Raw genomic sequence first — 13,094 nt, 5'->3', positions numbered from 1 at the left:
CAAGACATATGAGGGGCCTGGGGCATAAAGGAAAGTGTGCCTGAGTAACAAATCGTTAGCTCCTGGTACAAGTTCCAGTGACTTTCCTCAGGCTGCGTGTCAGGAAAATGGAGAGGTAATGTTTTTTCCATCAGGGCCGCTCTCTTTGGCACATACATCTTTTGATGCATTTAATTTGGAGCTGGAAGGGACGATGATGCAACAGTTTTCCTTTAGAAGGACCAGTCTCTGAGTGAAAGGTGGCGGTGGAAGGGAGTGATCGTTGGGCTGTGGGGTGGCTGGCTGAGGGGCTCGCTCCCACCCCAGCTCCAAGCACGGACAGCCAATAGCACATTTAAGCCAACCATGATTTCCACGGCCCTTCCGTGGTTGCCTTTGTCTATCAAGTGTGTTTCTATCAGACAAGGCAAAGTGTTCAGGTCTGGCGTTGTGGGGAGGGTATAAGCTGGCAGGAGATTCAGAATAGGGTCATGCCACATAATTCTCTTCGAAATACATCTCGTATGAATGAGGAGGAAGGGGAATGTGAGGTGCATTTGGATACCTGAGTGGAGGATGACGTTTTGGAGCTCGGAGTGGATGCTTCCTGATGCTTGTAGTGTTCTTTTGAATATACACAGGGAGAGAAACTTAAGAGGTTTCTGCTACCGAAACGTGTACCCAGCTAAATAATCAATCGGTGGAAAAAGAACAGTGACCCTCGAGGTGCTGAGCCCTGGGGACTGGTAACGTAGCCTCATGTTTCTTATTTCCTGAAGGGTTTGTCGTCTTCTAGGGGAGCTGGGCACCTCATCAGAGAGTGCCAAGGCCCTTAAGAAACAAATCAGGACTCTAGGAAGTTGAATTATCTTTGGCTGGGCTAGAAACTAATGAGGGTTATTAAATAACTGGATCTTTCTACTCATCATGGGGGGACTTTAGGACAAAGTCCTAAAGAAGAGGTCTATCTTTGATTATGACCAAAGAAGGACTTTGCCATCATGGGCTCAGGCACGGCCTCCACGTTGCCCATTTGGAGAGTCTGGATGCAGGATGTACCATGGGCCGTGTTTCCTGGGAAGCACTTAGAGGAGGAATGAGCAAAATGGGCCACAGCGGAAAGGCTGGGCCTGGGGACACAGCCGTTCCCTTCCATTTCCTTGGTCCAAAGAAGACATAGACTTTGTTGTGGTCAACTGGCCACTTGAGAGCTGCCAGAACAGCGAAGCCACAGCTTATAGACGCAGTCAAGGTGACGTTGGTACAGAGGTTCCTTTTAAGAACTTCCCCAGACCAGGCCCTGCAGGCCTATGTCACCAGGTTCTTGCTGTGTGGGCTGATGAGGACCTCCGAATTCTGAATGCCTTGGTTCAAGGTGTGAAAACAATGCAATCGTGCCTTCTTTTCTCAAAACTTTCTCCATTCTGCAATAAGCCTTAGTTCCTTATAGGGCCCAGGAGAGGCAGCTGAGAGCTATTCAGAGTCCCGTCTCAGTTTTCCTTTCATCCTCCTCTCCGCATGCCTCAGTATGACTCCAATTTGTCAGAGCCTCCTGCGCTGCTGCCGCGTGTTTCGCGCACACAGGCCTCCCAGGCCCAGAGCTGGGACCCAGCAGGGCTCCTGCTCGAGAAGCTGGCTTGTTAGAGTTCAGGGTTGTTGACTACAGATTGCACTATTTTGCAGAAACCCCGCATGAAGCTCAGGTCCTGAAAAGCCTGTAGATTAGACTGAAAGATCCCAAGCTGTGAGCCAGCCTGAAGCAAACCCTTTTCCGATCGTGGTTGCTGAAGAGCTAGTTGGGTCAGATAAATGGCCTATCCATGGAGACGCGGCAGGCACAACAGCAACTAAAGCTCCTGCTTTGTCTTCATAGATCGCAGAGCAGGATAGTTTTGGTTTTGTGAACAGGATGGCAACTGCTGATCACATACACTCGCTCTCTGCTCATGCTGCATTCTCCTCTGCTGAAGCTGGTGATCTGTTAACATTTGGCAATTTCAGGAGGACTTAACTAATGGATGACTGTTGACTACACACAGGCTAGTCCAGCATTTCTAGGTGCTCAGTTACTCATTAAAGTGGAGAGTACCTTCTATGCCCAGCATTATGCTATCACAAGCAATGTACTAGAAGGTGCATGCATGTGCAGATAGACAAAGTTCCTTGGCTTTTTTTTTTTTTTTTGAGATGGAGTTGTGCTCTGTCACCCAAGCTAGAGTGCAGTGGTGTGATCTCGGCTCACCACAACCTCTGCCTTCCGGGTTCAAGTGATTCTCCTGCCCCAGCCTCCCGAGTAGCTGGGATTATAGGCGCCTGCCACCATGCCCAGCTAATTTTTGTATTTTTAGTACAGACAGGGTTTCACCATGTTGGCCAGGCTGGGCTCGAACTCCTGACCTCAGGTGACCTGCCCACCTCAGCCTCCCAAAGTGCTGGGATTACAGGCATGAGATAGCTTGCCCGGTCTTTTAAAATTTTTTTTGAGACATGGTCTTGCTTTGTTGCCCAGGCTGGATTGCAGTGGCACGATCATAGCTCACTGTAACCTCGTACTCCTGGGCTCAAGGGATCCTCCTGCCTCAGCCTTCCGGAGAGCTAGGACTACGGGCACTTGCTGCCATGCCTAGCTAATTTTAAACATTTTTTTTTTTTTTTTGTAGGGACGGGGGTCTCACTATTTGCCCAGGCTGTTCTTAAACTCTTGGCCTGAAGCGATCCTCCCACATGGGCCTTCCAAAGCACTGGGATTATAAGCATGAGCCACTGCACCTGACCCCTACCTCCTTTGCTGTTAATCCCAATCAGTTATGACAAAAATATGATTAGATCACTATAGATGAATATACAACCTAAAAATAACATCATGTTTTGGGTCATTTAGAAAAGTTAAAAATTTCATATCAAACTGCCTTTCCACTCCCTTGTGATCGGGGGCACTTTGTTTTCTTCAGGGGCCCATTGCTTAAATATGCCCCCAGGATGGGGAAATTTGATGTGCCAGGGTTGGCCCACAGGTCATTGATGAGGCCCTTGGGAAGTCCAGATTTATGGTGTTCACCTCTAGACATCAGAACTCAGAGGGCTGAGGAGATGTTTAAGCAGCTCTGCTTTTTAGGACAACTCAGTGTGGCTAGGCTTAAGGGTTATTGGTTACCCTACAGCAAGAGGGGAATCAGGAGTTTTGGAAAGGGAAGAGTGGCAGGTCCCCAAGCACCAATCTGCCTCCTCCATAACTTCACCCTGCGCGACGGGTACTCAGCAATTCTGCTTTGCCCAGCATCCTGAGGCCTTCATAATGGCCTGTGCCTACCCACCTGGAGTGGGTTCTACTGGGGTTGGTGATGCCGTGCTCTTTCTCCCTCTGCCAGGAGTCAGCTGTATTTCCGCAAGTAGAGGAGTGTCTGGACACTGAGTCCGGAGTCTGGGAAGGCACCCAGCTCAGGGCGGTGTATGGCGTTAGGAGGAGCAGCAGGTTTCCAGGTTACTTGTGCCCCCACCTTCAATGTCACAACTCTCCATCTCTCTTCCCTGAGTTGTACACATCTGTGTCTACATCTCAAGGCTGCCGTGGGTCTCCGCGTACGGCATCTTTGTCATGAATCACCCAGCTCAATTTTAATAACATCCAACAGTTACTAGAACAGGAAACTAGAACTTTAATATTTTAGGAAAGGGTAGAATTTGCTGCTGCACCAGCATCCCATAACTCCTGCCCCTTTGGCATCCCTTCAGTTAAGGTCCAGCATGCCAAAGGCACACTCTGCCATGGAGATGAGCAAGACAAGATGCAGTGGTGAAACCTTTTTTTCAAACCCTTAGTTATCCCCTGATGCTTTCAGTGCCGGGAATCCTTTGAAAACTTCAGAAAAGTGGGGGCATGTCTCAGGAGCGGTGTGATGGGGGACAGGCTGGGGCTGGAGTTTTGACCACCAAAGGCCAGACACTGTGGCCAGGAGCTACAGGCACAATGGCTGATATAGGCCGGGTCCTCAGGGGGACGCTGGGTTGTAGGCAATGGGAAGAGGCACCGGTTCCTAGACCTCTTGGCCCCCAGGCTGCCTGGAGCTCCCTCTTTTGCTCATCTCCAACTCTAAGCACCCTCTCCTGCCAATTTCTTCCCTGAACATGGGACTTCCTGCTCAAGAAATGGGGCAGTCCTTGTTCTTGCCACCACCTGGCAGAAATGGTGGATGTATTTCCTGAATTCTCTATTCCGGTTTTCCCAAAGAATGCTTGCTGAACACGGAGGTGCACCCAGCGCCTATAAATACCTCTGCCTTGGTACCCTGCTGGTGTAGCAGCAGCTCTCAGTACAGCTCTGTGCCAGGAACACACGGGGTACTTGTTAAAACGCACACTCTTGGGCCTCTGCCAGACTTTCTGGATCAGAATGTCTGGGAGATAGGACCAAAGAATCAGTATTTTTATCACATTCTCCAGGTGATCTGCTTTGAGGAATTTTTTTTTTTGGTCCCAGTGTGAAAACTCCACAGACATGTATAGCATTGTTTCTAAGGGAGTGTGCTCTCTGATTTCTAGAAGTCTTCCTACAACTGTGCATTTAGAATTACTTGTACCTCGTGTCCCTGCTCCACTGACCTTGCTGCAAAGCACAGAGAAGAGTTTGAGATGCTTATGGTGGTGCCATGATCAATGCCAAGTGAAAGGTCTTGACACCAAATACTCCACTGTCCACGTGGCATCCTACCAGGGACACTCTTAATTAAACCTTCCATATTTTAGACGGGTCCTAAAGCACATTGCATTCAACATAAATGAAAAAATAGAATCCTAGATCTCAATCATGGATTAAATTTTAAGAAGGGTCAGAAGGAAAAAAGAGATTGATTTTCAAAACTGGCATATACAATATGACACTTTTCTTCTCTGATTATTTCTCTGATGACTGAATCTACAGTTGGAATATGTAGTACTGACATGGTTTTCTAGACAAGAGTTTCCCTGTTGGTGAAATAGAATGAATTTGGGTGTAACTGCAGCTGAAACACATTAGGGTAAAAGCAATAAGTAAAATTAGCAGTTCCTAATAAAATTGATAATCAGTTACTGGGAAAGGCATGCTTTTTTATTTTAGTATGAAGCCAGGGGATTTGCAAATGTTTTGTGTTTCGGTGAATATTTAAAACAAAGAATCCTCCTTTTCCTCTCTTTGTCCTGTGCCTTAACTCACTGTCAGTGCCTTTTTCTGGTTGTCTTAGGAAATTCTCTGTCTCTGTCATTTTCGGAAGGTGGGCATATGAACAACTTGAGACCTGGATCAAGCCTTCCCCACAAATCACCCCCTCATTGAGACAAACGGAAATACATACTTGATAAATTTAGAAAACAGCGACGTTTGCACAACCCAGCAGTGAAAACAAAAGCAAACAACAGTAGGAATCTCTAGCATGTTAGCAGCACAAGGCACACATCTTAAAGCATTGCTGACGTAGTTCCATCTGCTGTCCAGTTTTCCCTGTGTTATTGGGAGTCAACAAATTAAGAGCATGAGCTAGAGTAATTCTATCCTCAAGACTTGCTAGCATTCCATCGCATTGTGAATAATTTATCATGCCCAGTTACATTATTTGAGACTTTAAATGCAGCTATTGTGCCCTGGAACCTGAGCTGCCATTCTCAGGACTGGCAGGAAAAAAGTGTTGCACACATTTTCATAGGGCAATGTTATGAGACAGGCATTGGCCGCTCTGGAGGATTAAATGGTTTGTTTGGGATTACATTTCTGAATGAGAACAGGGAAGACTATGTTTCTCCCTGATAGGGAAAGGAGACAGATTGGTGATGTATCTGGAGTCAGTTCTTCAATTTTGTCCCCCTGCTCTAGAAACAATGTATGCTCTTTAAGAAGTTTAGAAATATTTTATATTTTCATAAAAATTCTAGCCAGTAAAGCAAGAACTTCCTTAGGAAAATTGAAACACAAAACAAAACAATGAGTCGCTGTGGTAATTTGCCTTAGTCAAAACAAATACTGATTCTTGGAATTGGATTGCCCTTTAGGGCCTGAACTTGGAAAACTTCTATATTGTGTGTTACCAGAAATGATGCAAGAAAGGAAGAGCTTATTTTAACATTTTTGTTCCTCTCTGTACCTTAATTTTATCTTAACAGATGAGTGAAGATCCCTTTTCAAGTGTGCATTTTACAGTGATCTCAACCCATTGAATTGACTTTTTTCCTCCTCTGTTCCCCGGGGGCTGATCAATGTCCACCCAGGCCAGCAAGTCATCCACAGGCTTCTTTTAATCTGGCCAGTCCTGAGAAGGTCAGTAATACAACCGTAGTATAGCAAAGACTTCCCCAAGCTCCACTGAGCACTTGGCTGACATTTTACAACACGGTGATAGCATCCTTCCTTTCCATCCTAAGACTGGCCTGCAGCTTTGCCAACATTACCTGAAGAGGAGATGTCGGAGTCATCAGAACTCATACTTGACAGTGAGAGAAAGAATCGATTTTCCCAGATTTCAAAGTAGAATGTGACTTTTAAGAGGTTTCAAGGTTTTTGTGAATTCCATGAAGTTACTAAGTAAAAGCTGCAAATTCATCATAATTTTTCTCAACACTCAACACTCCTACTTGTTAATCCAACAAATGGTAGATAAAAGTCTGTATTCTACCATGACTTTCAAAAGTTTTTATTATCTTAAAGCATATGAAGATGATATTTACGTATATTTAATATGTAGGGGTATTATTACATATTATCAGTGAAATACAAGTATAAAAATTAGGGTCAACCAGAAATCTACAATTGACTGTCAAAACTGAGCTCAGTTAAAGTAAGATTCAATTCTAACGTGGATGTGCATGTTCCTAAATATCTTATGATTGAATATTTACATGAAGACATTCATTTTTATCTTCCCCTTTATCAGACCTATTTGCATCTCCTCAAGTGAATTAGATGTGGCTTATGCTTTGCAGAGGATGAACCTCACCTACTCTGCACACCATGAAAAAACTGGAAATGGGCATTGTAGTCTTTAATTAATAAAAACACCAAAAATGTGTATTGCCTTTCCTAACTCTTCACTATTCAGGTGGTCGTTTAAAGAATCATAGTATTCGGGAATCAAGCCTTTTCCGAGAAGGAAAACAAGAGCCTTCTGCAAAAATCCATCCCATCTTCACAATTATCTTTGCTGACTGTACATTCACTTCATTTAAAGTTAACATGAATGTTGTTATGAAGAATAAATTGCTGCCTTTCCCCAGTATTTTTCTTTTTCCATGTAGATACAGTCAGTGAATTTCACTGCCCATTCCACCCCTTCATATTTAACCTAGAGGCAAGACTGTGATTTGACCGTGCTCTGAACTGGTTGGTGCAGATTTCTATGCTGGTTATAATTAGCAACTGCTTTGAGCCCCTCAAGCTCAACCATGCTATTGCTAAAGCAGAATTTGACTTTTAAAATATGTCAGGATTTTAGTGAACTCCTTACAGATACTTAGTAATAGATGCAAATTTGTCATGGTGTTTCTCATCACTCACTCCTGCTTGCTAATCCAACAAATGGTAGAGAAGTCTTACACTACCATGATTTATAAAATACTTTTGTAATCTTAAATCACATTCAGCCCTACCCTGGACCGTCCTATAAACCAGCAACCAACTGAAGGGGTGTATTAGTCTGTTCTCGCGCTGCTAACAAAAACACACCCCAGACTGAATAATTTTGTAAAGAAACAGAGGTTGAATGGTTTGTGGTGTCACTTATAAATAGGCTCTTCTTACAGAATCTTACTCCAGGAGTAAAGTTTCTCAAAGGGATCCCCTGGCCAGTTGTTATTTCACATTAGGTAGATGCATTACTTGAATAGAACTATCTAGAGCTGTACTGTCCAATACTGTAGCCACACGGCGCTATTTAAATTTAAGTTATTTAAACTAAATAAAATATAAGATTCATTTTATTGGTTGCAATGGTCATATTGCAAGGGTTTATAGCTACGTGTGACCAGTGGCTACTCTATTGGACAATGTGCCTGGTAGGTTTCCATTATTGCAGCAAGTTCTGCAGGAGTGCTCATCTAGAGATAGCTACTTGGAAATGACCTTGATGTGTCATATCATCTTCATACGCTTTATCCTTTTATACAAACACAGGATCCATGTTTTCTTCAGCATTATGTCTGTGCACTCAGCCAGTTTCTATTTAGGAATCCTGCAACACCCAAGGCAGCTCTCAACCGAAAATGGTGTTTTGCTGATGTGGTAAATTCCTATCTCACTTCCACAGTGCAGAGAGCTGAGGCAGGCTTGGGGGGGGGGGGGGGAATGAGAGGAGTCAATCAAAGCAAAACTTCATGGTCAAGGTTATTTCTCAGGAAGATGCAGCTCTCTGCTAATGAATGGCCGATGAGGGCTACAGATTTATTTAAACAAATACCCTTCAAAGTTTTATGCCATAAAACCCTAACCGGGGAAACCATACCTGCCTGTCCCTCCCCGTGGTCTTTTACTTCGGTTTGTCTGTCAGATTCCAAGCAGGACCCATGCAGTCAAGGCTCTTCCATATTACTACGGGTAGGACCTAAGTGGTAATGCCAATACCTTGAAGATAACTGGAGAGCTTGAGAGCTTCCTCTGCTCTGTGTGGCCCTGACCTTGGAAAACTGTTAGGGACACTAAAGTTTGGTTGCACGTTCCTAAGAGTTTAATGACATAAAAGGTCAATGGATGAGGCCGGATGCAGTGACTCATTTCTGTAATCCCAGCACTTTGGGAAGTTGAGGCAAGCGGATCGCTTGAGGCCAAGAGGTGGACACCAGCCTGGGCAACATGGTGAAACCCATCTCTACTAAAAATACAAAAAGTAGCCAACTATGCCTGTAGTCCCAGCTACTCGGGAGGCTGAGGCACAAGAAGTTTTTGAACCTGGGAGGTGGAGGTTGCAGTGAGCCAAGATTGCACTATTACATTCCAGCCTGGGCGACAGAGTGAGACTCCATCTCAAAAAAATTAAAAAAAAAAAGGTCAATAGATGCTTCAGAGCAAACGAGATGCCATGCCGGTACCTGAACTCCCCTGTTAAAGTGCTTGCTGATGTCTTTGGGAAGAACGCCATCCTGTGTGAAGATGAAGGATGGTCCGCTCCGTGGGACACATGAGAACTTGAAGAGTTCAGAGATGGGAGAATCAGGTGAGAGCAGGACAGGAAGCAAGGGTTCAAGGGAAGGTAGTATGAGGTGAAGGTCTTGACAGGCAGGTGGTCCAGCAGGCTGGGAGTCACACCTGTAGGCCTGAGGAGCTGTTACCATCCACTGGACCAAGGGGGCAGGGAGAGGATGATGGGCTGGTGTGGAGAGGGCCTCTGACTGCTGCTGTGGCCACACCATGGAAACATGGCAGAGAGGGAGTCAGAGTGACAGGGCTCTGGCCATCCACTCTCTCTTTTCAGTCTCCTGCTTGTGCCTCCCCCGATAACACCCAACAAGAGCCAGAGGTCCTGGAGCCCATCAGTGTAGTCCATATGGGTCAGTCCCCTGGGAGGACTGTGCTGGATACAGAAGGTAGGAAATGGATGTGGAGGGCAGGCAGAGCATTTAGCAAGGAGAAATTGCTGAATGGAGAATGTAAAGGGGATGGGAGGAGAATGAATGATCCATGTAAAGGCAGAAGGAAGGGCCTTTTGCCTGGTAGTGTGCTCCACTGCTTACCTTCCTTAGGGATGAAGCCATTTACTGAGAAAGGTGTAGGGGCTAAGAGCTCAGCTCACTGAAAGTTTGCTGCAAGTCCTTGATACGTTGCAGATGCGTAGGAGAAAAGGCATACAAATTTATTTAATGTGTGTACAAGGGAGCCTTCAGAATGAAGACCCAAAGATGCAGGGGAAATTGTCTGTTTTTATGCTTAGGCTTAACAAAGTATGGACTGCCATGTAAAAATATGATTGGACAAAAAGGGTAAGATCTAATGCTGATAGACTGAGTGGGGAAATCCAGAATGACCTGTCTGCCTAGATTCTTCTTGGCTTTCTGAGTATCATTCCTTCCTGCTGGGTGTGGGCAGGACTCACTCTGGAATGGGAGTCTTCTTTTTTTTTATTATTATTATACTTTAAGTTCTAGGGTACATGTGCACAACGTGCAGGTTTGTTACATATGTATACATGTGCCATGTTGGTGTGCTGCACCCATTAACTCATCATTTACATTAGGTATATCTCCTAATGCTACCCCTCCCCACTTCCCCCACCCCACGACAGGCCCCGGTGTGTGATGTTCCCCTTCCTGTGTCTAAGTGTTCTCATTGTTCAATTCCCACCTATGAGTGAGAACATGCGGTGTTTGGTTTTTTGTCCCTGTGATAGTTTGCTGAGAATGATGGTTTCCAGCTTCATCCATGTCCCTACAAAGGACATGAACTCATCCTTTTTTATGGCTGCGTAGTATTCCATGGTGTATATGTGCCACATTTTCTTAATCCAGTCTATCATTGATGGAAATTAGGGTTGGTTCCAAGTCTTTGCTGTTGTGAATAGTGCCGCAATAAACATACGTGTGCATGTGTCTTTATAGCAGCATGATTTATAGTCCTTTGGGTATATACCCAGTAATGGGATGGCTGGGTCAAATGGTATTTCTAGTTCTAGATCCTTGAGGAATCGCCACACTGACTTCCACAATGGTTGAACTAGTTTACAGTGCCACCAACAGTGTAAAAGTGTGGAATGGGAGTCTTATGACCTGCAGTCAAGCAAGATAGGTCCCATAATTTCTTCATGGCCAGTTTTTACATAGAGTATGTTTAAGTTTTATGGCTGGCTTTAGAGAAAAGGAGTTCTGGTTTCTATGGCCTGCCTTGGGAGAGAGTGATTGTTGTTTTAGCTCGCCTTGGGAAATAATGAGACTGAGAGACAAGAGGGCAAGAGAAGGTCAAATAAAAACTTTTGCTTCTGAGGCCTTCACTTTAGGGTATTGTTTTCTGAGCCGCAATAGAGCATCACTGGGAGGAAAGGAATTTGGCTGCATTGAACTTGGGTAGCTCCCATCTTTGTTGCCCACTTCCATCTCAGTAGAACAAGGGGATTGGATGGCGGGCCCTTGAAGTCCCTTCTGGTACTTATCTTCATAGAGATGTTCACACACACACACACACACACACACACACACACACACACGCACACACTCATCCTCACCCGACATGACCCAGCTGTTAGGACTGAGGCTGCGCTGTCTGAATGCGTGCAAGCATCCCTTGTCCCTGCCGCACTGGGAGGGAACTGTATTTTTGCGGATGGTAAATATTTAATTCTCGCCTAGCACAGTGTGTAAATCATGCCACATGTGATGATAGCCTCAGGGAAAACCCACTCTCCAATATTTATGAAGCAGATGCTCTGACCTCAAGCCCACACCTCTACAAAATGCAGAGTGTGGGGCAGCAGGCTGGGTCCTTGTCTGAAAGCAACCCAGTAATTGTCATTCTTCTTTTCTTGGGGGAGCCATGTCATTTATAAAAATACAATGGGATTCTGAACCTCAGGACTGGGGGGAGGATTTGTGAGAATTATTGCCCCATCAATGTCTTCAGACTGAGACGTTCGTACTCTGCCTCCTAAGAATACTGGGTTGACGCAGTGGAAAATTGATAAGGTTCCAGGAAAGTCTATGGGGAAATGTAGTACAGAATGTATTGATTCTATTTCTCTTCAGAACCCTTAAGAATGTATGCACAGGGAAGTCCGTTTTGGAACAGGAATGTTTACCCAAGGCCTGTACCAACATTGTACCTTGGAAGTAAATCACTTGTCTTTGATTTTACAAGCTCATGGGTGGAAGGCACTTGCCTTGAGTCTCAAATGAGACTTTGGGCTTTTGAGTTAATGCTGGAATGAGTTTAGACTTTGCGGGACTACTGAAAAGGGATGACTGCGTTTTGCAATGTAAGGACATAGCTTTGGGGGGCCAGGGGTATAATAATATGATCTGGATGTTTGTCTTCCTGACACTCATGTTGAAATGTAATCCCCAGTATTGGAGGTGGGTTTAGTGGGAGGTGTTTTGGCCATGGGGGTGGATCCCTCATGAATGGCTTGGTGCCTTCCTTGTGGTAATTCTTGAGTGAGTTCTTGCTCTGAGTTCATGTGAGATCTGGTTTAAAAGTGTGTGGCACCTCCTCCCCCCTCTCTCTTGCTCTCTTTTTCACCATGTGGTGCACTGGCTCCCCCTTCACCTTCTGCCATTGTTGTAAGCTTCCTCAGGCCTCACCAGAAGCTGAAAAGATGCTGGTGTCATGCTTGTACAGCCTGCAGAAGTGTGAGTCAAAATAGGCCTCTTTTGTTTATAAACCTGAGGCTTTTCTGTATAAGACTCAGGTATTTCTGTATAGCAATGCAAGAATGGACTAACACATCTCTCACCATGGCAGCAGCAGGTGATGGAAGAATATGCCTGCCTTCTTGGCTCCTCACAGTTGCATGGCATGTGTGCCTGTGTCTTTGTGTGCATGTGTATGTATATGTACATGTTTGGGAGTGTTCTGCTTGTGTTTGTGTGTGGATATGGTGTGTCTGTGTATGTATGCTGTTGTGTATGTGTGTATGCATGCATGTATATATATGGTGTGTGCTGTGTCTGTGTATATGTCTGTGTATGATGTGCATTGTGTAAATTTGCATGTGTGTGTGTATAAATATATGGTATGTGTGGCTGAGTGTGTCTGTATGTGTGTGTATATGATACATAGCATATATATGTGTGTATGTACATATATATGGTGTGTGTGTCTACATGATTTGTCTACGCGTGTGTCTGTATGTGTGTTTGCATGTCTCTGTGTGTGTGCATATATGGTCTGTATATGTGTGTTTGTGGGGATTTGTGCGTTTGCATGTGTGTGTGTGTCTGTGTGTGAAAAGCAAGGAAGGGAGATAGACATTTGTTTTGTGTCTGCCACAGGGGTCAGCAAACTATAGTCCACAAGCCACGTCCAGCCTGCTGCTTATTTTTACATGGTCTGCAAACTAACAATAATTTTTACATTTTCAAGTGGTTGACAAAAAATCAAAGGAAGAATTATATTTCATGACATGTGAAAATTATATAAAGTCCAAATTTCAGTGTCTCACAAGTAAAGTATACGG

At 44.8% G+C, this 13,094-nt stretch overlaps 1 protein-coding gene across 1 annotated transcript in view; it reads left to right on the top strand.

Annotated features, from left to right (window-relative positions):
- The window catches only part of IGSF5 (immunoglobulin superfamily member 5), a 56,263-nt gene extending 49,974 nt beyond the window's left edge, over positions 1-6,289 (top strand). The window contains exon 9 of the mRNA XM_032175229.1: positions 6,190-6,289. Within this exon, the coding sequence (XP_032031120.1) occupies positions 6,190-6,289 (100 nt within the window). The remainder of the gene's footprint in view (positions 1-6,189) is intronic.
- The last annotated feature ends 6,805 nt before the right edge of the window (positions 6,290-13,094 follow it).

This window comes from Hylobates moloch, unplaced genomic scaffold (assembly GCF_009828535.3).
Source record: "Hylobates moloch isolate HMO894 unplaced genomic scaffold, HMol_V3 SCAFFOLD_14, whole genome shotgun sequence".
Lineage (NCBI taxonomy): Eukaryota > Metazoa > Chordata > Mammalia > Primates > Hylobatidae > Hylobates > Hylobates moloch.
Note: the sequence above shows the minus strand (reverse complement) of the source record. Positions and strands in the feature narration are given on the sequence as shown.